Here is a 26,008-nt window from a genome sequence, read left to right as displayed (position 1 = left end):
GGTCGTCGACACAGGCTCGGAACGCACATTTGTGCGGCCTGACGTGGTGAGTCATCGTCGGGTTCCTAAGACGTCGCATCGACTGTGCGGAGTCACTGGACACTATGCAGAGCTCAGAGGCCCAGTGGACGTGTAGTTTGAGCTCGGAGGGAAGGAAGAGTCCCTCTCTGTGTACGTGGCTGACATGGACGACCCCTGCATCCTAGGTATGGATTATCTTGTCTCCCACAGGTGCGAGCTGGACTTCCGCGCCAAGCAGCTGACTGTGGGAGGAAGGAGGGTGCCACTGACGACTGTGAACAAGGATGACCTGCCAGTGACGGTCAAGCGCACCACCATTATTCCTCCGAGGTCAGAGATGCTGTTACTCTGTCAAATTACGGGTGCCCCCCCCCCCCCCGGCTAGTCTGTGTGTGGTAGAGAGTGGAAGTCGATGTCCGGTAGAAAACGGGGTGATTGTAGGCAGTACTTTGGCAGGCCCTACTGCAGCGGAAGTGCCTGTCGTCGTGGCCAATGTCTCCTTCAGCCCAAAGAAAATAAAACAAGGGACCATGGTGGGGTTGTGCCAAGAGATCGACCAGAAACCAAGAACCTGTGTCTGCAGGAGAACCCTGACGAAGCCCCAGGAGGAGCTGCCCGACTACCTGCGCGACCTGTTTGACAGGAGCTCCAAGTGTCTAGAGGAGCCCCAAGTGGAACAGCTCAGGGAGCTTCTCGTGAGGAATGCAGATGTGTTTTCCACAGGAGACCTGGACTTGGGGTGTACGGACCTGGTAGAGCACCACATCGACACAGGTAGCCACCGCCCAGTGAAGCAAGCTCCTCGAAGGATGGCACCAGCCCGTCGCAAGGAGATGGATGAGGTGATGGATGATCTCCGGCAACAGGGGTTAATCGAGCGGTCCAGCAGCCTGTGGGCGTCTGCTGTAGTGCTCGTCAGGAAAAAGGACGGTTCCCTCAGGTGCTGCGTGGACTACCGAGCCCTCAACGATCTCACCATCAAGGATTCATACCCACTCCCACGGATCGACGACACGCTCGACGCTTCGGGGGGCTCCAAGTGGTTTTCAACACTGGATATGAAGTCTGGGTATCACCAAGTCAAAATGGCGAAGCAGGACAAAGAGAAAACAGCCTTCTCCTACGGTCAAGGCCTGTGGCAGTTTAAGGTCATGCCCTTTGGCCTGTGCAACGCGCCGGCCACGTTCGAGCGGCTGATGGAGAGGGTGCTGGAGGGACTTCACTGGAAGACGGCAGTCATCTACCTAGACGACGTGATTGTCTTTGGCCAGACCTTCGAGCAGGAGATGGAAAGACTATCAGAGGTTTTCGCCCGGTTTAGAGCTGCACACCTTAAGCTCAGCCCGAAGAAATGCTGCCTATTCCAAAGGGAGGTCCAATACTTGGGACACATCGTGAGCGAGGCTGGAGTACGAACTGATCCTGAGAAGGTGGCTGCGGTAAGGGACTGGCCGACACCCACCAACGTGAAGGAGCTGCGGAGCTTCCTCGGGTTGTGCTCATACTACCGCAGGTTTGTAAAAGGCTTCGCTACGATTGCTGCACCACTGCACCTCCTGACGAAGAAGGGGCGCAAGTTTGAGTGGACAGCGGAAACTCAGGTTGCCTTTGAGAAGCTCAAGGAGGCCCTCATCAGCTCGCCTGTACTCACCTACCCAGACCCCTCTAAGCCTTTTATACTGGATTGTGATGCCAGTGATGAGGGGATTGGTGGAGTGCTATCTCAGGCATGTGCCGACATGGAACGGGTTGTGGCCTACTTCAGCAAGAAGCTCACCCCAGCCGAGAAAAACTATTGCGTGACCCGGAAAGAACTCTTGGCAGTAGTCAAGAGCCTTGACTTTTTCCATGCTTACCTGTGCGGTGCAACTTTCACTATCCGCACGGATCACGCTGCATTGCGGTGGTTGAAGTCACTGAAAAACCCTGAGGGCCAGCTTGCTCGCTGGATAGGTAAACTAGAGCAGCATCACTACACTATTGTGCACCGATCTGGGCTAACACACGGTAACGCGGACAGTTTGAGCCGGCGCCCCTGCCTACCTGAGTGTCATCATTGCCTCCAGAGGGAAAGCGTCCAGAATATGTGCCGCCGCACTACAGTGGAACAGACAGCGGAGGTGCCATGGGAAGACTTGGGAAAACTGCAGCAGGAGGACCGAGATCTGAGACCAATTATGGAGTGGCTGAGTCAGTCGTCAACGCGACCTGGGTGGGAAGTAATTTCGAGAGAAAGCTCTACCACCAAGAATTACTGGACTCAGTGGGACACTCTTCGGATAGACGACGGGGTGTTGCAGCGACGCTGGGTCTCTCATGATGGTCTTGACCACTACTGGTCCACGGTGCTACCTATGAAGTCCCGGGAAGGCGTCCTGAAAGAAATGCACGACAGCATCACCAGCGGACACCTTGGGGTAAAGAAGACACTGAGTCGCCTGCGCCAAAGGTTCTACTGGGTTGGCATGAGGAAGGACGTGGAAGAATGGTGTCACGCGTGTGAGGTGTGCTGTGCAAAGAAGGGCCCCAAGAAGCGTCACCGTGCCCCATTGCAACTATGCCAGGTTGGAGCCCCCATGGAACGGGTGGCAGTGGATATAGCAGGACCCTTGCCTCTGACGACGAACGGAAATAGGTACATCTGCGTCACAATGGGTTACTTCACCAAGTGGCCGGAAGCCTACGCCATCCCTGACCAGGAAGCCAATACCATCGCCAAGGTTTTGGTGGAGGAGTTCTTCTGTCGCTTCGGTGTGCCTAACGAGCTCCATTCCGACCAGGGAAGGAATTTTGAGTCAACAGTCCTTGCTGAGTGCTGCAAGCTTCTGGGTATCAAGAAGACCCGGACCACCCCTCTGCACCCACAGTCAGATGGAATGGTGGAGAGGTTTAATTGGACGTTGGGCCAGGAGTTGGCCAAGCAGTGCAACAATGATCAGTCTTCATGGGATCAGAAGCTGCCTGCGCTTCTCATGGCCTACAGGTCTGCCGCCCACGAGACTACGGGGTATTCACCGGCAAAGCTGATGTTTGGACGTGAGCTGCGATTGCCGGTGGACCTACTGACAGGAAGGCCTCCTGGGGAAAGCCTTCCAAGGGACGCCTCCAGTTTTGCCCGTCAGCTAGAGGAACGGCTGGAAGAGGTGCACCATCAAGTCCGTGGTGCCTTGAAGTTCTCCGGGGAGGCCATGAAGCGCGGTTACAATATGAGGGCAAGCCACGTTGACATCAAGGAAGGAGACCAAGTCTGGCTTTACAACCCGAAGAGGAAGAAAGGACAGTCTCCGAGGTTACAGAGCCCCTGGGAAGGCCCTTACACTGTGTTAGAACGCCTCTCCGACGTGACTTACCGAATCCGGAGAACGGAAAGGACGAAGCCGAAAGTTGTCCACGTCAACCGCCTATGGAGGTACCACGGTCCGGGAAACTACACCTGGAACAACTACAGACACCCAGCAGCCGACGAAAACGCAAGGGACGTCCAGGACCGAGAGGAGGTCGACGACGACGTAGGCCTTCTGGACCTTTCAGCCGAGGGAGAGAACCTCCCGGCTTCGGCAGATGTTCCAGGGACACCCCAAGAAGCGGACGACGACGAGGCGCACCAGGAGACAGACGCGCAGGAGGCAACGAACAGAAGACAACAACGCGCACGCGTCCACAGTGATACGACGATTATTATGTTTTTGATTAATTCTCGTATGTTTGTATATAGTTAAGTGTGTGATCGGGACGATCACAATTAAGAGGGGGGGATAGTGTTGTGCTGGAAGCTTCCCCCGGCGAACGAGCAGGGGAGCGGGAACAAGGCGAGCCGTCCGCGTCCCGCGGGGCGCGGCCAGGCGCCAGGCGGGAAGTGTTGCCAACTCGCATATATTTTTGCTACATGTTCTTGTATGATCTAAAATATACTGTAACGTTCTAGACTGTACTGTTCTGGATATATATAGGAGAAGAGGGCGAGAGAGGGCCAGTCCCAGTCATAGTAAGCTAGTGGTAAGTGAAGAGTCAGAGTGAAGTGTACTACTAAGGAAGAATATTAAACTACAGAAGCTGTGCAAAGTGTTTACATATCTCCCTCCCACGGAGTCTCCTGACGGCGACACGGAACCCAAGTAACACGTCCGGGATAACAATATATTAACCTCTACGGGCATTGTTTCGGCTGAGGAGAAACTGGATCCGGTAAATAGCCATGGCCATGTACAAGGGATTATTCCCAATTTTCCCAGTTGGCTTTTAACTAGCTTCTGCGGTGTTGGTATGCCGGCAGGTACGTTACATCGGGACAGCCACACTCTTCCAAACCTCACGGATGAAATCATACTTGCTCGCTCTCATCCTCGCTGCATTCCCTAAACGGCCTATATATCCACTGGTTTGTCATACTTATCTTTACATTCTTGGCCCTGCCGCATCCATTTACCTCCATCCACACCCCTAGATACTTGTATTCTTCCGTCTGTTCCAACTCATCCCGGCCCTTCCAGTCTCCAAGTTGTTTCTCTCTCATCCTCTGATCTATTTACTATCATTACTTTGCTCTTCTCACTCCTGAACCTAGTAGTAGTAGTAGTAGTAGTAGTAGTAGTAGTAGTAGTAGTAGTAGTAGTCGGTCGGGAGTTTTGCCTTTGTAACGGCACTCCCTGCTGTGTCTACTGTCTGGGTCTATTGTTTTCCTTTTTCTTTCATTCTTTTTTCTCTTATTGTCCAAAACTTGTGTACTGTTGTTAACCTTCCTTTCCTGGTCTGGGTCTGGGTCTATTGTTTTCCTTTTTCTTTCATTCTTTTTTCTCTTATTGTCCAAAACTTGTGTACTGTTGTTAACCTTCTTTTTCTGGTCTGGGTCTGGGTCTGGGTTGTTGTTGTCATGACGTCACTCGTGTTGTTGAACTTGTCGGCGCTCAACGTTCAGGGCCGATCCTTGTCGCCGAGATAATAATCCTTGTTTTCTGAGTGCGTGGCTTCCTGGCGTGTGTGTGGAGGCGTGTGGCAGTGTGTGCGTGGCTGTCACTCCGCGGAAAGCAAGGTAAGAATGGCTATCGTTGTGGCACAGCGGGTTAATCACCACTGAGGTAACGTCTGGCTTCACTAAACACACTAAACCTTTACTGGAGGAAGAGAAATAAAGACACCAAATGTGACATGTGTGACTTTGAAGTAGACTAGACATGTGTGAAGTACAGTGTGACATGTGTGAAGTACAGTGACATGTGTGACTTTGAAGTAGACTAGACATGCGTGACTTTGAAGTACAGTGTGACATGTGTGACTTTGAAGTAGACTAGACATGCGTGACTTTGAAGTACAGTGTGACATGTGTGACTTTGAAGTAGACTAGACATGCGTGACTTTGAAGTACAGTGTGACATGTGTGACTTTGAAGTAGACTAGACATGCGTGACTTTGAAGTACAGTGTGACATGTGTGACTTTGAAGTAGACTAGACATGTGTGACTTTGAAGTAGACTAGACATGTGTGACTTTGAAGTAGACTAGACATGTGTGACTTTGAAGTAGACTAGACATGCGTGACTTTGAAGTACAGTGTGACATGTGTGACTTTGAAGTAGACTAGACATGTGTGACTTTGAAGTAGACTAGACATGTGTGACTTTGAAGTAGACTAGACATGTGTGACTTTGAAGTAGACTAGACATGTGTGACTTTGAAGTAGACTAGACATGCGTGACTTTGAAGTAGACTAGACATGCGTGACTTTGAAGTAGACTAGACATGTGTGACTTTGAAGTAGACTAGACATGTGTGACTTTGAAGTAGACTAGACATGCGTGACTTTGAAGTAGACTAGACATGTGTGACTTTGAAGTAGACTAGACATGCGTGACTTTGAAGTAGACTAGACATGTGTGACTTTGAAGTAGACTAGACATGTGTGACTTTGAAGTAGACTAGACATGCGTGACATTGAAGTAGACTAGACATGTGTGACTTTGAAGTAGACTAGACATGTGTGACTTTGAAGTACAGTGTGACATGTGTGACTTTGAAGTAGACTAGACATGTGTGACTTTGAAGTAGACTAGACATGCGTGACTTTGAAGTAGACTAGACATGTGTGACTTTGAAGTAGACTAGACATGCGTGACTTTGAAGTACAGTGTGACATGTGTGACATTGAAGTAGACTAGACATGCGTGACTTTGAAGTACAGTGTGACATGTGTGACATTGAAGTAGACTAGACATGTGTGACTTTGAAGTAGACTAGACATGTGTGACATTGAAGTAGACTAGACATGTGTGACTTTGAAGTAGACTAGACGTGTGTGACTTTGAAGTAGACTAGACATGTGTGACTTTGAAGTAGACTAGACATGTGTGACTTTGAAGTAGACTAGACATGTGTGACTTTGAAGTAGACTAGACATGTGTGACTTTGAAGTAGACTAGACATGTGTGACTTTGAAGTAGACTAGACATGTGTGACTTTGAAGTAGACTAGACATGTGTGACATTGAAGTAGACTAGACATGCGTGACTTTGAAGTACAGTGTGACATGTGTGACATTGAAGTAGACTAGACATGTGTGACTTTGAAGTAGACCAGACATGTGTGACTTTGAAGTAGACTAGACATGTGTGACATTGAAGTAGACTAGACATGTGTGACTTTGAAGTAGACTAGACATGTGTGACTTTGAAGTAGACTAGACATGCGTGACTTTGAAGTAGACTAGACATGTGTGACTTTGAAGTAGACTAGACATGCGTGACTTTGAAGTAGACTAGACATGTGTGACTTTGAAGTAGACTAGACATGCGTGACTTTGAAGTACAGTGTGACATGTGTGACATTGAAGTAGACTAGACATGTGTGACTTTGAAGTAGACTAGACATGCGTGACTTTGAAGTAGACTAGACATGCGTGACTTTGAAGTACAGTGTGACATGTGTGACATTGAAGTAGACTAGACATGTGTGACTTTGAAGTAGACTAGACATGCGTGACTTTGAAGTAGACTAGACATGCGTGACTTTGAAGTACAGTGTGACATGTGTGACATTGAAGTAGACTAGACATGTGTGACTTTGAAGTAGACTAGACATGCGTGACTTTGAAGTACAGTGTGACATGTGTGACTTTGAAGTAGACTAGACATGCGTGACTTTGAAGTACAGTGTGACATGTGTGACTTTGAAGTAGACTAGTCATGTGTGACTTTGAAGTAGACTAGACATGTGTGACTTTGAAGTAGACTAGACATGTGTGACTTTGAAGTAGACTAGACATGCGTGACTTTGAAGTACAGTGTGACATGTGTGAAGTACAGTGTGACATGTGTGACTTTGAAGTAGACTAGACATGCATGACTTTGAAGTACAGTGTGACATGTGTGAAGTACAGTGTGACATGTGTGACTTTGAAGTAGACTAGACTAGACATGCGTGCCTTTGAAGTACAGTGTGACATGTGTGAAGTACAGTGTGACATGTGTGACTTTGAAGTAGACTAGACATGCATGACTTTGAAGTACAGTGTGACTTTGAAATACAGTGACACGTGTGAAGTACAGTGTGACATGTGTGACTTTGAAGTAGAAGACTTGGAACATTTCCTGCTGCACTGCAAACAATACTCAGCACTTAGAAAGGAACACACATTTGTACAACAGCCATACAAGGAAGACACAGATGAACACCTAGCTGACACATTACTACTCAAAAATAGCAGTAAAGAAAGTGAGAAAATAGACGAAAGGAAAAGCTACTTGAAAAAACTCTGGAAGGAAAGACAGCGAGCTAGAAGACTAAAACACAATTGCAAAACCAGTGAAAAACAAAACAACAAAACTAGATGTCAAGTGAAAACTGAAGAAGAAAATAAGAGTTAAAGCACGAGAACATTTGAGTGAAAAGAAAATCCGGGAGCCGTTGCAAAGGCATATCCCGAGACCACATCTGATGTGATCTGACTCTGGTGACAAGACGTGTGTTGCCCTGGTGAACGCTGGGGTTGAGTAAGGGTAAATATAGAGATTCATTACGCGCCTCCAATATTGCCCCCACGAGAATGATAACCTTTCTGAGGTCTCACATACTTTTGTACTTCTCTAGTTTTACCAGTGCATCATACATGTGGAGGGGGGTCCTGCACTCCCCCTTGGTTAGGATTGGGGTCAAGGCGAAGCCTCTCTGTTAGAGGTTAGGTTATTTAAAATTCAGTTAGAGTAGTTTAACCCTTTCATTGCTAATCGCTCGCAGTGAGACTATCCTCCCAGGCGCACTCGGGTAGCCCAGCTAGGGGAGGGGGGTCTCTTTTAACCGCTGTATCTCAAAAACTATTCATCACAGCTAAAAAACAAAAACACCATTGGAAAGAGGAGGCCAAGATCTATAAGATTCGGTTATGTAAGGCTCTCCTGCGAATGTACAGGCATGTACAGCAAGTGACGCGAGTGCTCACTCTTTCAACCGCTGTATCTCAAAAACTATTCATCACAACTAAAAAACAAAAGCACCATTGGAAAGAGGAGGTCAAGATCTATAAGATTCGGTTATGTAAGCCTCTCCTGCGAATGTACAGGCATGTTCATGGGGTGTTGCCTGTGAAGACGTACATTTATGCGTGCGCGACAGCCAGCCATATTGAGGTAGCTTCTGAGTCTTGATGGGGTGCTGGTAGGGTAGTATTGCCAACTGCAAAATTTACAACTATTTGGTCAAAAATTCAGCCAGGTTATAGGTGTAGCTATGCAAAAATGCCACTATATTGGACAACAACATCCACCAGTTACTCGTCTGTAGATTTTCCGCTCTAGGCTGATATGATTTTCCACCATATTTAGTTGAAAACCCACTGAATTGGCAATGCTGTGGTGTGAGAAATAGTGTTGGAACACTCATACGCGGGAAATTAGAGTGCGACTGGCGCTCGCAGCGAGGATTTAGCACTACCGGCAAGTTACGCTAGTCCTCGCTGTAAGGATTTAGCATCGAAAGGGTTAAATATGTTACCCCACCCAAAAAAAAGATTTCTCACGGGTCCCCCAAGATCGTTAGGGGAATGGGTTTAGGCCTTTTTCTTTACTTTTAAGTACTTGCGCCTTAATATTATGGTTGAGGGGCATTAATTCGTCCCTTAACTATAATATGGATGCGTAATATCATATTTTGGAGGCGCTGAGTCAATCTCCACAATTACCTAATGCTGTCACTGAGACACAGTGCAGAACAGCACAGACTCTATGAGCCCAGAGTCAGCCTGGGACTGGGCTTCAGAGCATTTGAGCAGAGTGCCCCGCGGCTCTGTAATGGGTTACCCGGGGATGTTAACCCCTTCAACAAGAGGACACGTATACTGCGTCCTTACGTGCGTCATACCATATCCGAGGATGCGCATACTGCATCCTGGCTCGCTTTAGCCAGTATACGAGTTATTTCATCTCTGTATATTTTTGCTTACAGCTCAAAATTATCAATTAACTTGTTTCTTTATGTGCATCATCTAATTCTGCATGTTTTCATATATAATACATGATGATTATGTTGAGTTAATGGCTGAAAACTTATTGTATTTAATAGCGACATTTGAAATTTGGCGTGCGTGGCGATCTCTGATATGGTGCGGGGCGCTGTTTTGGGCCGGCCATAGTGAAGGGGTTAAGAACAGTGGTAGTCTGGCAACCTTCAGGAAAGCAGTGAAGACTCACTTATTCACTAAATCCTACGACTTTACAAACATGAGGATTGAAGACAACTCTCGGTGCTAATATTACTGTTATAATGTTGATGGCCCAGCGGAACATTGCTATGGCGGCGGACCGGGGCCTGAAACCTCATCAACGGTAAACGTAGGACTTAAGGGTTGACCTCCTAACGGGTAAATTTCCAGAACATCGCCCGTGGGACACCGTTGGACGAAACTTTTTTCTGGGATTTTTCGGTGTTTTTAAATAATCATCTTCTATCCATATCAGACCCTATGACACACCGTTTTTCGTAAATATCTTTCAAACAAAGACTGGGATCAGCATGGGACTTTGGCACACATTGTTTCACACACTCCGCTAATTTTTGACGCTATTGTGCAATGCCAGATGCGGTTAATTATGGCGTTTACTCGTGACTGTGACGGCAAAACCTGCGTGAGCCACTTACACATTCGAACAGGTGAGGCGTGACGTATTTGTGACGTGTATCCACCACCTACCCCCACCCCTGGCTTCCCCTACTCCCTTCCCTCCCTTTCCATCCCTCCTTCTTCTCCCCCGCACTCTCTCCCCCTGCCCTCTTTCTCTCCCAGCCCTCTTTCTCCCCTATACCTCCCTCTCTCTCTCTCTCTCTCTCTCTCTCTCTTTCCAGAAAGCGTTTGTTTTTCCAGAAAGCGTTTGATAAAGTCCCGCATCATAAATTACTTTACAAATTAAAGCAAATAGGTATTGACGGTCAAGTAAACCAATGGATCGCGAATTGGTTGAGCAACAGACAACAAAGAGTAGTGATTGTGGATTTAACTCAGAGTGGGCGCCTGTCACTAGTGGCGTCCCTCAGGGCTCGGTCCTTGGCCCAGTGCTCTTCATTATTTACATCAACGACGTGGATGTTGGACTCAATAACCGCATTAGTAAATTTGCAGACGACACAAAGATTGGCAACTCGGTTCTCACTGACGAAGACAGGCAAAGCCTCCAAGAGGATTTGCACAAAATTTCAGCTTGGTCGGATAGATGGGAGATGCCCTTTAACGTAGACAAGTGCCAGGTCCTTCAAGTTGAACGAGGAATAAGAAGTTCGAATACGAAATGCGCGGTGTTAAACTCAAAAGCGTTCAATGCGCCAAAGACTTGGGGTCAAAATCGCGTCAAACCTCAAATTCTCACAGCAATGCATCGATGCAGCAAATAAAGCGAACAGAATGATGGGCTTCATTAAAAGAAACTTTGTATTCAAGAATAAAGATGTAATACTTCCGCTCTACAACAGTTTAGTCAGACCCCACTTGGAATATGCGGTACAGTTTTGGTCTCCCCACCATGCAAAGGATATTGCTAAATTAGAAGGTGTTCAGCGTCAGACGAAAATGATCCCTTCCTTGCGCAACAAATCCTCTGAAGAAAGGCTTTCTACCCTTAACATGTTCTCTCTTGAGAAACGTCGCCTCGAGGAAAACTGATCGAATGTTTTAAAATACTTAATGGTTTCACGAATGTAGACAGATCAACATTGTTTATGATCGATGACACTTTTCGCACGAGGAACAATGGCGTAAAACTCAGATGTAGACAAGTAAATTCAGACTGCACCAAATTTTTCTTCACCAACGTTGTAGTGCGAGAATGGAATAAGCTTCCACCGTCAGTGGTCCAGTGTAACACGATTGACTCCTTCAAAAATAAGCTCGACCGTCACTTCCTTCAACTTAATATCAACTAGAGTAGAAATGCAACGTTTTGGAGTCTTCTGATTAATGTAAAATCACTTAGGTTTAAGGACAGACCACCAAGTCTGGACCATGGGGTCTGTGTGGTCTGATTTTTTATGTAAATCTATGTAAATCTCTCTCTCTCTCTCTCTCTCTCTCTCTCTCTCTCTCTCTCTCTCTCTCTCTCTCTCTCTCTCTCTCTCTCTCTCTCTCTCTCTCTCTCTCTCTCACACACACACACACACACACACAAACACTTGTGCTGTACATGAGATATGAATCTGTGCACACATATGACTGGCAGATTAATGGCAGATAAATAGAAATTATATCCCATCAGCATCAGCATCAACAGTGATGACGAGGATGACCTGTTTGTCGATGGTGATGAATGTTGAAGTAACAGCCTATGTGGTCAGTTATTTACATTATTAATCCACCCATCATATACTCGCTATCTATTTTTATTTGCTATGACTTTTTAACATATCTACATGAACACAGTGTATGGCAGTCTTTTCCTAACATCAGAATAAATTATTCATATATTTCTCCAATTTCGTTTCACGTTTTTACTCTGCAATGAATTCCCGCATCAATTCCACCGTTATTCCTTTCCGTCTCTTACGCGATTTCCTATAAATAATCAAGCGTCAGCTACGTGCTTCATCCCATCATACGCTCAACGTAACCTGTGGGAAGGAGGGTCATATACTCGCACAACTTTCAATGGTTGTATAATTGCCAAACAAACCTCACACAGCACTTAAGCAACATCAAGTTACGCTGGAGCAGGAATCAGGGTCGTGTGCATAAAACACCAGACCATACTTAGCATATACTTTCGAGTTATCCGCCATTGTAGACAAGTCATATGTGTGCAACGCTTCACATCGCATGTACACCAAGAGAGAGAGAGGGAGAGAGGGGGGGGGGAGGGGGGAGGTATAGGGGAGAAAGAGGGGGGGAGAGAGTGCGGGGGAGAAGAAGGAGGGATGGAAAGGGGGGGATGGGAGTAGGGGAAGCCAGGGGTGGAGGTAGGTGGTGGATACACGTCACAAATACGTCACGCCTCACCTGTTCGAATGTATAAATGGCTCACGCAGGTTTTGCCGTCACAGTCAGGAGTAAACGCCGTAATTAACCGCATCTGGCATTGCACAATAGCGTCAAAAATTAGCGGAGTGTGTGAAACAACCTGTGCCAAAGTCCCATGCTGATCCGAGTCTTCGTTTGAAAGATATTTGCGAAAAACGGTGTGTCATCGGGTCTGATATGGATAGTAGTATCTGTTTCTGTCACAAACCACCTTTTTTTTTTACCCTGCCCCCTAACCAAACCTAACCTAACGGGTGGGCTTAACCCTCTGGGGGTTTTTGTTCCCATTGCACCCCCCACCTGCTGCAGGGGGCTTTGCTCCCACCAACCCCTCCTGCATTTTAGGGAAAAAATGCAGAAATGAACAATTTGTGACAGAAATGGTGCTAAGAAATGTTGAAGAGCATGTTGAGATCTGTCAGAAGAAAATGGTGTTGGCCACCTGAGTGAAAGATGGAGGACCACCAGCAAGGGTAAACATAGGTAGAGAGAGAAAACACTAAAGGTTGGAAAATAAATATAGGATTGAATAACAAAGGAAGAAAGAAATGAGATTAAAAAAAGGGAGTAAGTGAGCACCTTATCAGTAGTGGGTGACAGCCTGCAGTGTGAGAAGCAGTGTGGGAAGCAGTGTGAGAGTGAGGGATGAAAAGATGGACACAGAAAAGGAACAAAAGAAAAGGAACAAAAGAATCAAGAGATGGAAAAAAAGAGGTAAAGAAGAAAGTAAATAATAAAAAAATAAGAAAAAAAAGAAAATAGATAAAGATAAAAAAATATTAATATGAAAATGAAAAAAATAATCAAGGGGTAAAAAGATAAAGAAAACAAAAAAGAAAAAGAAAGAAAGAGGATGAAAGAAAAATAATAACAAAACAGAGAAAGAAAAAAAAGAAAAGAAAGAAAGATGATGAAAAATATTAGTAAAACAGTTTGAGAAAGAGAATAAAGAAAAAAAATAAAAGGGTGGAAGAAACATTACAAAAAGTGAAAAAAAATAAAGAATTTTTTTTTTTTTTTTTTTTACAGCAAAGGAAGCTCAAGGGCACAAAAAAGTAAACATTAATAAAAAAAAAAAGCCCGCTACTCGCTGCTCCTAAAAAGAATCCAAAGAGGTGGCCGAAAGATAAGTCAGTTTCGGGAGGAGAGGTGTCCTGATACCCTCCTCTTGAAAGAGTTCAAGTCGTAGGCAGGAGGAAATACAGATGAAGGAAGATTGTTCCAGAGTTTACCAGCGTGAGGGATGAAAGAGTGAAGATGCTGGTTAACTCTTGCATAAGGGGTTTGGACAGTATAGGGATGAGCATGAGTAGAAAGTCGAGTGCAGCGGGCTGGAGGGGGGAGGCATGCAGTTAGCAAGTTCAGAAGAGCAGTCACCGTGGAAATATCGATAGAAGATAGAAAGAGAGGCAACATTGCGGAATTTAAGAGGTAGAAGACTATCAGTATGAGGAGGAGAGCTGATGAGACGAAGAGCCTTTGCCTCCACTCTGTCCAGAAGAGCTGTGTGTGGAGCCCCCCACATGAGATGCATACTCCATACGAGGGCGGACAAGGCCCCTGTATATGGACAGCAACTGTGCAGGGGAGAAGAACTGGCGGAGACGGTACAGAACGCCCAGCCTCGAGGAAGCTGATTTAGTAAGAGATGAGATATGAAGTTTCCAGTTGAGATTTTGAGTTAAGGATAGACCGAGGATGTTTAGTGTTGAGGAAGGTGATAGCTGGGTGTTGTCAAAGAATAGGGGATAGTTGTTTGGAAGATTGTGTCGAGTGGATAGGTGGAGAAACTGTTTTTGAGGCGTTGAAGGACACCAGGTTCTTCTTGCCCCAATCGGAAATAATAGTAAGGTCTGAGGCTAAGCGTTCTGCAGCCTCCAGCCTTGAGTCGTTAAGTTCCTGAAGGGTGGGTCTTCTATTAAAAGAAGTTGAATAATGCAGAGTGGAATTATCGGCGTAGGAATGGATAGGACAGTTCGTTTTGGAAAGAAGATCATCAATGAACAACAGAAAAAGAGTGGGAGATAGGACAGAACCCTGTGGGACACCACTGTTAATAGATTTAGGGGAAGAACAGTGACCGTCAACCACGGCAGAAATAGAACGGTCAGAAAGGAAACTGGAGATAAAGGTACAGAGAGAAGGATAGAAACCGTAGGAGGGTAGTTTAGAAAGCAAAGATTTGTGCCAGACCCTATCAAAAGCTTTTGATATGTCCAGCGCAATAGCAAAGGTTTCACCGAAACGGCTAAGAGAGGATGACCAAGAGTCAGTTAACCCGGGAACACAAACCTGGGGTGCTGTCCACCCCACAAAAAAAAAAAACATTGGCAATTCTCCTGCATTAGCTCACAGCTCTTCAGCGATCCTTGCCGGGTTAGTCCGAAGGTTGCTCTTGGAGGTGGTGCACGTGTGTGTTTGGTGCTCCTTCTGTTGTTGATGTTATTCTTTTTTTCGGTGCAGCACGCCCCACGTTAGTGTTTTTGTACTATGTGCCATGTGTGTTATGGGGTGCATGACACCCCACTTTATGATATGCTGGGGTGCATACCACCCCAGGTATGTGTTTTTGGTACCTGTTTCTTTAAAGAAATTTTTTTTATTTAATTTGAATTTTTATCTCGAATTTTTGGGAAAACTTGAAATTTCAGTATTTTTCCATTATTTTTTTTTAGACCAGAAGAATTTAGTGAGTCAAGTAACTTTAACAACCAAAATGAAGAGGAAGGAGGCTAATTTCTGTGGAATTTTTCAAAAATACAATTGTTTGAAAGGAAACGTGTTTTTTCTCGATCCGAAAATGGGGTTAGCTACACCCCAGGTTTGTGTATGTGTGACAAAAACTGAAGGTTTGCGTTCCCGGGTTAAGAAGGCTAGGAGATCACCAGTAGAACGCCCCTTGCGGAACCCATACTGGCGATCAGATAGAAGGTCAGAAGTGGAAAGGTGCTTTTGAATCTTACGGTTAAGGATTGATTCAAAAGCTTTAGATAGACAAGAAAGTAAAGCAATAGGACGGTAGTTTGAGGGATTGGAGCGGTCACCCTTCTTAGGTACAGGCTGTGTGAAGGCATACTTCCAGCAAGAAGGAAAGGTAGATGTTGACAGGCAGAGGCGAAAGAGTTTGACCAGGCAGGGTGACAGCACGGAGGCACAGTTTTTAAGGACAATAGGAGGCACTCCATCAGGTCCATAAGCCTTCTGAGGATTGAGGCCAGAGAGGGCATAGAAAACATCATTTTGAAGAATCTTTATAACAGGCATAAAGGAGTCAGAGGGGGGATGAGTAGGAGGAATATGCCCAGAATCGTCCAGAGTGGAGTTTTTAGAAAAAGTTTGAGAGAAGAGTTCAGCCTTAGAGATAGATGAGACGGCAGTGTTGCCGTCAGGACTGAGGAGTGGAGGGAAAGATGAAGAAGTGAAGTTGGAGGAGATGTTTTTGGCTAGATGCCAGAAGTCACGGGAAGAGTTAGAGAAAGCAAGGTTTTGACATTTTCTATTAATGAAAGAATGGAAGGAAAAGGCTCGCTCAGGTGTGTGTGGGCTTACCCAGGGTGCCTGGGGGGGGGGATGAGGCAGGTGTGCTAATAATGACAACTCCTGATAAATTGGTGGCTGTCCGTGGGATTGATTTCCTTGTGACAACATTTTAATGTGTTGATTGCTTGATTTATTTGTCTCATTTTTCAGTTTCAGTGTCCTTAGTCTGGTTAATTTTTGTACATGTTTTTGGTTAATTTATATATTTTTGGGGGTAATTTTTCTATATTGTTTGGTTAAATTTTGTATATATATATATATATATATATATATATATATATATATATATATATATATATATATATATATATATATATATATATATATATATGTCTGGGTGGTTTATACATATTTTGGTTAATTTATGTGTATTTTTGGTTAATTTATATATATTTTTGGTTAATTTATACATATGGTTAATTTATACATATTTTGGTTAATTTATGTGTATTTTTGGTTAATTTATATATATTTTTGGTTAATTTATACATATGGTTAATTTATACATATTTTGGTTAATTTGTGTGTATTTTTGGTTAATTTATATATATTTTTGGTTAATTTATACATATGGTTAATTTATACATATTTTGGTTAATTTATGTGTATTTTTGGTTAATTTATATATATTTTTGGTTAATTTATACATATTTTGGTTAATTTATATATATTTTTGGTTAATTTATACATATGGTTAATTTATACATATTTTGGTTAATTTATGTGTATTTTTGGTTAATTTATATATATTTTTGGTTAATTTATACATATTTTGGTTAATTTATGTGTATTTTTGGTTAATTTATATATATTTTTGGTTAATTTATACATATGGTTAATTTATACATTTTTTGGTTAATTTGTGTGTATTTTTGGTTAATTTATATATATTTTTGGTTAATTTATACATATGGTTAATTTATACATATTTTGGTTAATTTATGTGTATTTTTGGTTAATTTATATATATTTTTGGTTAATTTATACATATGGTTAATTTATACATATTTTGGTTAATTTATGTGTATTTTTGGTTAATTTATATATATTTTTGGTTAATTTATACATATGGTTAATTTATACATTTTTTGGTTAATTTGTGTGTATTTTTGGTTAATTTATATATATTTTTGGTTAATTTATACATATGGTTAATTTATACATATTTTGGTTAATTTATGTGTATTTTTGGTTAATTTATACATATGGTTAATTTATACATTTTTTGGTTAATTTGTGTGTATTTTTGATTAATTTATATATATTTTTGGTTAATTTATACATATGGTTAATTTATACATATTTTGGTTAATTTATGTGTATTTTTGGTTACTATTAAGAAACTAAAGTACTTCCAATAATTATAGCCTGTGCACCCTTCAGTGTGATCAAAGGGTGCTGATAAGATAGGGAGAGGAGTATCTGTATCTGCTTCTTGTTGAGTATTATCTTAACATGACTTTCTTTTCTCTCTCTCTCTCTCTCTCTCTCTCTCTCTCTCTCTCTCTCTCTCTCTCTCTCTCTCTGCGACGAGTGACATGTGACGTACAAAACTCCTTCAAGAATCGGTAGTATTGGTAGAAAATCAGCCGATACCGATACTCTTGAAATGTGCAGATACCACCGATGCTGATACATAATAATAATAATAATAATAATGGTAATAATAATAATAAAAATAATAATAATAATAATAAAGATATATATAGTAACATTTTGAGAACTTTTCATACATATAGATAGATAGATTCTCTCTCTCTCTCTCTCTCTCTCTCTCTCTCTCTCTCTCTCTCTCTCTCTCTCTCTCTCTCTCTCTCTCTCTTTTCTTTCCTCTTCTCTTTCTTATTTGGTTCTATCTCTCTTTTCTGTCTCTTCTCTTCTTTTCTCTTTTCTTTTTATTTGTTAGTAACTTTTTTTCCTTCTTCCTTCCTTCCTTGTTTTTGGTTACATAAAATACCTCTTCCTTCACTCTCTTTCTGTCTTCTTTCTTCTCTTTTCTTCTATTTCTTTATTGGTAAGATGGTAACTTCCTTCCTTCCTTCCTTCTTATTCCAGCATCTCTTTCTTATATTATGTAAAACACCTCCATTGCATAATCTCCCTCTCCTCACCCTTCCTCCTCCTCCTCCTCCTCCTCCAATATAGTAGTCAGTCTTCCCTCTCACCTCCCAGTTGCCAAGTAAAAGTGAGTGAGAGAGGGAGAGAAAGAGGGAGCAGTTTACATAGATTTACATAGGTATTCAGACCACACAGAGCCTATGGTCCAGTCTATGTGGTGCGTCCTTAACCCATGGGCTTCGGCTATAAGAAAGCCGAGAAGTGCCCGAGAAACGACAAAATTAATCTGCATTTTGAGACTAAGAAAAGAGCATGGAACGTATATCAGAGTACAGGTAACTCGATTTACGCGAGTATTGTTTCCTTAAAGAGGTCGCGTAAATCAAAAACAATGTAAATCAAACAAGAGGTAGGTTTCTCTCGAAAAATAAATATTCACTTCATTTAGTGGAGAGAGAGAGAGAGAGAGAGAGAGAGAGAGAGAGAGAGAGAGAGAATATCCATATCACTGAGATATCCACTCAGTCTCAGCCTCACTCGTGTGAGGAAGAAATGAGGGACACCATGAGCGACTGGCTACTATTGGTACCAGTACAGAGCAGTCTGGTACCGGTACCATACCATATAGCTGGTACCATTAGTACCGGTACTGGTGCCGGTACCTGCCAACCCCTATTGTTGAGTAGCGTGGCAGCGTGGGTACAGGAAATCCCCGATATACGAAAGCTCGATGTACGAAAATTCGGATATACGAAAGTGAAAAATATAGGACAATTTTCGGTTCACGAAAGACATGCTTCGCATATACGAAAAGTACGACAGTTTCCGCGCCCACTGTTTCGTACCCGATGTCTATATCGGTCGCCGCGCGCCGTCAACAGCCTCACGCACACTCGCAGTGATTAGGCAGCAAGTGTCCATGTCCAGTCCCCTCCACTTCAACGCTCATCACTTAGCGTTGCCAGTTTGTGAACCCCTTGCTTCGACTCGAATCCGAAACACATCCCAGCCAGCGTGAGGAAACGTGAGGGTGATGGAGGGGTTGGGGGGGGGCTTGGAGTGGTGCGGTGGTGTACTGTTTGGCACGTGTTTCGGGCACGAGAGTCGAAACTGGCCTTTCACAGCTTGGGAAGTAAACATTGGCAATGTTAAGTGATGAGTTGTAGTGACGAGTTAGAGGGGATTGTCCTAACATATGTAATGCATTTCTATAACAGTAAAGGAACAGGAAATGGTAATTGTTTTTAATTATTTATGAGCCTTGCGTTTCATTGTATTGTGAGTAGTAAATTGCTTTTAAGCATAGTTATATTTAACTTTTTTTTTTTTTTTTTTTTGCTGGCGCTGGTCCCTAACCCCCCTATTTATTAACAATCCTATGGGGGAAATGGCTTCGATATACGAAAAATCGATAAACGAAAGGTTTTTTCAGTCCCTAACCCTTTCGTATATAGGGGATTTCCTGTACTGTATTGTTGTTCAAGTGGCGCGCGGGAAGAACTGAGCTCAGCTGTGTGGCTGCGGCGCCGTGTGAGTCCAGTTGCGTGAGACATATGGCGGCCACTCCATAAAATATCGCCTATAAGTGGAAAAAACGTGTAAATTAATCATTTATTTGGATTTTGGACCCCGCGTTATTTTAAAAACGCGTATACCAAACTCGCATAAATCGAGAGTTACCTGTACTCCTCTCGTAATCATAAAGCCGTTAAAAATATTTACTTCTACTCAAACTCCATTCTTTTTTGGTGGTGTTTGGTACAAAATAAACAGTCTTGTTACGCATGGCCTCTAGCTGTGAGTTGCTTGTTGTGTACTTTAGAGAATTTGACAAGTGATTACTGTATGGATAGCTAATTCAGTATGTCATGACCTTACAGCACCACCTATGACAAAAAAGCCCACCTCAAGATCACTCACCCACCACATTGACCTAAGCCATTCATGGTGGGTTGCGCTATGCCACCACCGCCTACAATTAGCTCGAATTAGGCGTTTTATGGCGAACCCTTTTTTAGGGTCCACCGTACCACAGCCACGACTCGTGAAAGCCCAAAAAAGGGTCTGCCGACGTTCTCGGGTTAAATTGAAGTGAAGTGTTTTATTTTTATTCCAATCCCTGTTTTTATTTCCCATTCTTATTTTATTGTTTTATTCCAATCCCTTATGTTTGTGGTACTGTATTTCTCCTCTCCTCTCTTTGCCGAAGCAACTAGCACTAAACCTGTATTGTACGGTCCACGGTACCAAAGGCTACACTGTACACTAAGTATTATATACTTGTATTCAAAGTAATATGAATCTTATCGTTTAAAGTGATGAAAATTAAATCGCGGGAAACTCCAAACTATGTAGTATCATGATGCTAGATAATTACACTTTTCTAATATTTTTCAACAATTTAGAAAATCCAATTTCTGTTGAACAAAATTATTTGCAGCGAGTGACATGTGACGTACAAAACTCCTTCTAGAATCGGTAGTATCGGTAGAAAATCAGCCGATACCGATACTTTTGAAATGTGCCGATACCACTGATACTGATACATCGGTACATCCCTAACAAAAAGAGTGCAAAAAAAAAAAAAAAAAAAAAAGCCCACTACTTGCCGCTCCCATAAAAGATAAAAGTAAAGAGTAGTCAGAAGAGTAGTCAGTTTCGGGTGGAGAGGTGTCTTGATGCCTCACCTGACTTAACCAGAACAAACCTAACCAAGACTTTTAGTTATTTATCTATAGAGTGTTTGGGGCTAGTTACAGGTTCTATTTTTTATTTTAGTTTCTGTGGATTTCTTATTTATTTATTTACTTTTTAGGTTTTATTTCATTTATTTTATTTTGTTTCATACAGTCTTATTGGCACCACCTGGGCTTACCTTTCAGCCAGACCTTGCTTACCTTACCTTACTTTACCTTTCAGCTTGTTGTCTTACCTCACACCACCGAACATTACCTTACCTCACCACACCTTACCTAACCTTACCTTACCTTACCTAACCTAACCTACCTCACCTATGCTCACCACACCTTACCTAACCTAACTTAACCTAACCTACCTCACCTTTGCTCACCACACCTTACCTAACCTTACCTAACCTAACTTAACCTAACCTACCTCACCTATGCTCACCTCACCACACCTTACCTAACCTTACCTAACCTACCTCACCTATGCTCACCACACCTTACCTAACCTTACCTAACCTAACCTAACCTAACCTAACCTATCTCACCTATGCTCACCTCACCACACCTTACCTAACCTAACCTAACCTTACCTAACTTAATATCACACTCTCCCTTCCCCTTCATCCTATACCTTCCCCCTTACCCTTCACTGCCTAAGGGTACCACTCTAACCTCACCTAACCTCACCTTACCTAACTTAATATCACACTCTCCTTCCCTAACCCTTCACCTAACCTAACCTAACCTAACCTTACCTCACCTTACCCAACCTAACCTTACCTCACCTTACCTAACCTAACCTAACCTAACCTTACCTAACCTTACCTCACCTTACCCAACCTAACCTAACCTTACCTAACCTTACCTAATCTAACCTAACCTTACCTAACCTTACCTCACCTTACCTAACCTTACCTAACCTAACCTAACCTTACCCAACCTAACCTTACCTAACCTTACCTAATCTAACCTAACCTTACCTAACCTTACCTAACCTAACCTAACCTTACCTCACCTTACCTAACCTAACCCTACCTTACCCAACGTAACTTAGCCTAACTTCACAAAATATTAACCTTCCCTCCCCTTGCACCCTATATACCATCTTCTTCTATCCCAATTCACCCCTGTAGTCTCCCCCCTTCACCCTTCACCCCAGTACTAACTCCCCCCTTCCCCACAGATCATGGCACCCCCTAGACTGTCTCGGTACGCCTGGTGGCCCTTGCGAGCGGTGGATGTGGTCAGCGAGGCCCTCACAGCCCCCCTTGTTCACAGCCTGTCCCACGCAGCCGCCTTCTACATACTTACCACGCACGATGATGTCTCCACGCCTGTCTTGTTTTTCAGGTGTGTAGCGTGTGTGTGTGTGGTTGTAGGAGTGTGTTGATAGGATAAGGAAGAGGAGGAGGAGATTGAGGAGAATGAAAGAATGGATAGAGATTGAACATAAGAGGAAGGGCAAGGAAGGAAGGAAGAAATGAAAGAGAGAAAGAAAGACAGGAAGAACGAGGGTGGAGAATAAGAGGAAAAGAAAGAAGAGGAAGAAGGGAGTGATAAAGGAAGAGAGAGAAGGAAGGAAAACAGAGAAACAAAAAGAGGAAGAAGGAGAATTGAAGTGAATGGAGGAGTAGGAGGAGGAGAAAGCATTGAGGAAGAGGAGGATTAGAAAGAAGAGAGAAGGAAGAATAGATAGAAGATGGGGTGATGTGAGGCATAGGAGGAGGAGGAAAGAATAAAAAAAAAAATAAAGGTAGAAGAGAGAATGAGGAAAATGAATGAGTGTTTTTTTTCCTTTATATATTTTATTTGTTTTTTTTTCTCCCTTTATTTTTATTTTTTTTTGTGTGTGTGTGTTTGTGTGTGTCCCATTTTCTCTTCTTTTATTTCTTTCTTTTAGTTTTTCATTCAGACATTTTTATTTCTTTTATTCTTAGACGATTTTCACCCATTTCCTCCCCCTCACTCCATTCCCTTCACCCCCATTCCATCCCCTCCATTCCCACTCCCCATCACTCCCTTCCCTTCACCCCCATTCCATCCCCTCCATTTCCACTCCCCATTACTCCCTTCCTCCAGCCCCATTCCATCCTCCATTCCCACTCCCCATCCTCCCTTCCTCCAGCCCCATTCCATCCCCTCCATTCCCACTCCCCATCACTCCCTTCCCTTCAGCCCCATTCCATCCCCTCCATTCCCACTCCCCATCACTCCCTTCCCTCCAGCCCCATTCCATCCCCTCCATTCCCACTCCCCATCACTCCCTTCCCTCCAGCCCCATTCCATCCCCTCCATTCCCACTCCCCATCACTCCCTTCCCTCCAGCCCCATTCCATCCCCTCCATTTCCACTCCCCATTACTCCCTTCCCTTCACCCCCATTCCCACTTCCCATTTCCTCCCCCTCACTACCTTCCCTTCACCCCCATTCCCACTCCCCATTTCCTCCCCCTCACTCCCTTCCCTTCACCCCATTCCCACTCCCCATTTCCTCCCCTCACTCCTTCCCTCCAGCCCCATTCCATCCCTCCATTCCCTCCCCATTTCCTCCCCCTCACTCCTTTAGCTTTACTTCCCACTCCCATTTCCTCCCCATCACTCCCTTCCCTTCAGCCCCATTCCATCCCCTCCATTCCCACTCCCCATTTCCTCCCCCTCACTCCCTTCCCTTCAGCCCCATTCCATCCCCTCCATTCCCACTCCCCATCACTCCCTTCCCTTCAGCCCCATTCCATCCCCTCCATTCCCACTCCCATTTCCTCCCCTTCACCCCATTCCATCCTCCATTCCCACTCCCATTCCCTACCCTCACTCCCTTCCCTTCAGCCCCATTCCATCTCCTCCATTCCCTCCCCATTTCCTCCCCCTCCTTCCTTCACCCCATTCCATCCCCTCCATTCCACTCCCATTTCTTCCCCTCACTCCCTTCCTTCAGCCCCATTCCATCCCCTCCATTCCCACTCACCATTCCTCCCCTCACTCCCTTCCCTTCAGCCCCATTCCATCCCTCCATTCCCTTCCCATTCCCTACCCCTCCTCCCTTCCCTTCACCCCATTCCATCCCCTCCATTCCCTCCCCATTTCCTCCCCTCATTCCTTCCCTTCACCCCCATTCCATCCCTCCATTCCCACTCCCATTTCTTCCCCTCACCCCTTCCTTCAGCCCCATTCCATCCCTCCATTCCCACTCATTTCTCCCCCTCCCTCCCCTTCAGCCCCATTCCATCCCTCCATTTCAACTCCCCATTTCCTCCCCATCACTCCCTTCCCTTCACCCCATTCCACTCCCCATTCCCTCCCATCCCTTCCCTCCATCACCATTCCATCCCTCCATTTCCACTCCCATTTCCTCCCCTCACTCCTTCCCTTCACCCTATTCCATCCTTCCATTCCCACTCCCCATTTCCCTCCCCATCACTTCCCTTCAGCCCCATTCCATCCCTCCATTCCCTCCCCATTCCTCCAGCCCCATTCCATCCCCTTCATTCCCACTCCCATTTCCTCCCCTCCTCCCTTCCCTTCAGCCCCATTCCATCCCCTTCATTCCCACTCCCCATTTCCGCCCCCTCCTCCCCTTCACCCCCATTCCATCCCCTCCATTCCCACTCCCTATTTCCTCCCCCTCACTCCCTTCCCTTCACCCCCATTCCCATCACTCCCTTCCCTTCAGCCCCATTCCATCCCCTCCATTCCCACTCCCCATTTCCTCCCCATCACTCCCTTCCCTTCAGCCCCATTCCATCCCCTCCATTCCCACTCCCCATTTCCTCCCCCACACACCCGTCCCTTCAGCCCCAATCCATCCCCACCAATCCCATCACTCCCTTCCTTCAGCCCCATTCCATCCCTCCATTCCACTCACCATCCTCCTTCCCTTCACCCCATTCCATTCCCTCCCCATTTCCTCCCCATCCTCCCTTCCTTCCCTTCACCCATTCCATCCCCTCCATTCCCTCCCCATCCTCCCTTCCTTCAGCCCCATTCCATCCCCTCCATTCCCACTCCCCATCACTCCCTTCCCTTCAGCCCCATTCCATCCCCTCCATTCCCACTCCCCATTTCCTCCCCATCACTCCCTTCCCTTCAGCTCCATTCCATCCCCTCCATTCCCACTCCCCATTTCCTCCCCCTCACTCCCTTTCCTTCAGCCCCATTCCATCCCCTCCATTCCCATTCCCCATCACTCCCTTCCCTTCTGCCCCATTCCATCCCCTCCATTCCCACTCCCCAATTCCTCCCCATCACTCCCTTCCCTTCAGCCCTATTCCATTCCCACTCCCCATTTCCTCCCCATCCTCCCTTCCTTCAGCCCCATTTCATCCCCTCCATTCCCACTCCCATTTCCTCCCCATCACTCCCTTCCTTCAGCCCCATTCCATCCCCTCCATCCCACTCCTTCCTTCAGCCCCATTCCATTCCTCCCATTCCTCCCCTCCTCCCTTCCCTTCAGCCCCATTCAATCCCTCCATTCCCACTCCCCATTTCCTCCCCTCCTCCCTTCCTTCAGCCCTATTCCATTCCCTCCCCATTTCCTCCCATCCTCCCTTCCTTCAGCCCCATTTCATCCTCCATTCCCACTCCCCATTTCCTCCCCCTCACTCCCTTCCCTTCAGCCCAATTCCATACCCACACCCATTTCCTCCCATCCTCCCTTCCCTTCAGCCCCATTCAATCCCTCCATTCCACTCCCCATTTCCTCCCCATCCTCCCTTTCCTTTACCACCATTTCATCCCCTCCATTCCCACTCCCCATTTCCTCCCCCTCACTCCCTTCCCTTCAGCCCTATTCCATTCCCACTCCCCATTTCCTCCCCATCACTCCCTTCCCTTCAGCCCCATTCAATCCCCTCCATTCCCACTCCCCATTTCCTCCCCCTCACTCCCTTCCCTTCAGCCCTATTCCATTCCCACTCCCCATTTCCTCCCCATCACTCCCTTCCCTTCAGCCCCATTTCATCCCCTCCATTCCCACTCCCCATTTCCTCCCCATCACTCCCTTCCCTTCAGCCCCATTTCATCCCCTCCATTCCTCCCCATTTCCTCCCCTCACTCCCTTCCCTTCAGCCTATTCCATTCCCCTCCCATTTCCTCCCCATCACTCCCTTCCCTTCAGCCCCATTCAATCCCCACCATTCCACTCCCCATTTCCTCCCCTCCTCCCTTCCCTTCAGCCCTATTCCATTCCCTCCCCATTTCCTCCCCTCCTCCTTCCCTTCAGC

At 45.2% G+C, this 26,008-nt stretch overlaps 1 protein-coding gene across 1 annotated transcript in view; it reads left to right on the top strand.

Moving 5' to 3' along the window:
* Nucleotides 1-4,891: 4,891 nt before the first annotated feature.
* LOC126989371 (sphingomyelin phosphodiesterase 5-like) overlaps nt 4,892-26,008 on the top strand; it is a 46,064-nt gene continuing 24,947 nt past the window's right edge. Inside the window, exons 1-2 of the mRNA XM_050847985.1 lie at nt 4,892-5,050; nt 21,974-22,140. Of these exons, the coding sequence (XP_050703942.1) occupies nt 21,977-22,140 (164 nt within the window). The 5' untranslated portion in view covers nt 4,892-5,050; nt 21,974-21,976. The remainder of the gene's footprint in view (nt 5,051-21,973; nt 22,141-26,008) is intronic.

Source organism: Eriocheir sinensis, unplaced genomic scaffold, assembly GCF_024679095.1.
Source record: "Eriocheir sinensis breed Jianghai 21 unplaced genomic scaffold, ASM2467909v1 Scaffold1138, whole genome shotgun sequence".
NCBI classification, from domain to species: Eukaryota; Metazoa; Arthropoda; class Malacostraca; order Decapoda; family Varunidae; genus Eriocheir; species Eriocheir sinensis.
The sequence above is the reverse complement of the archived record's forward strand: the minus strand, read 5'-3'. Positions and strand labels throughout refer to the sequence as shown.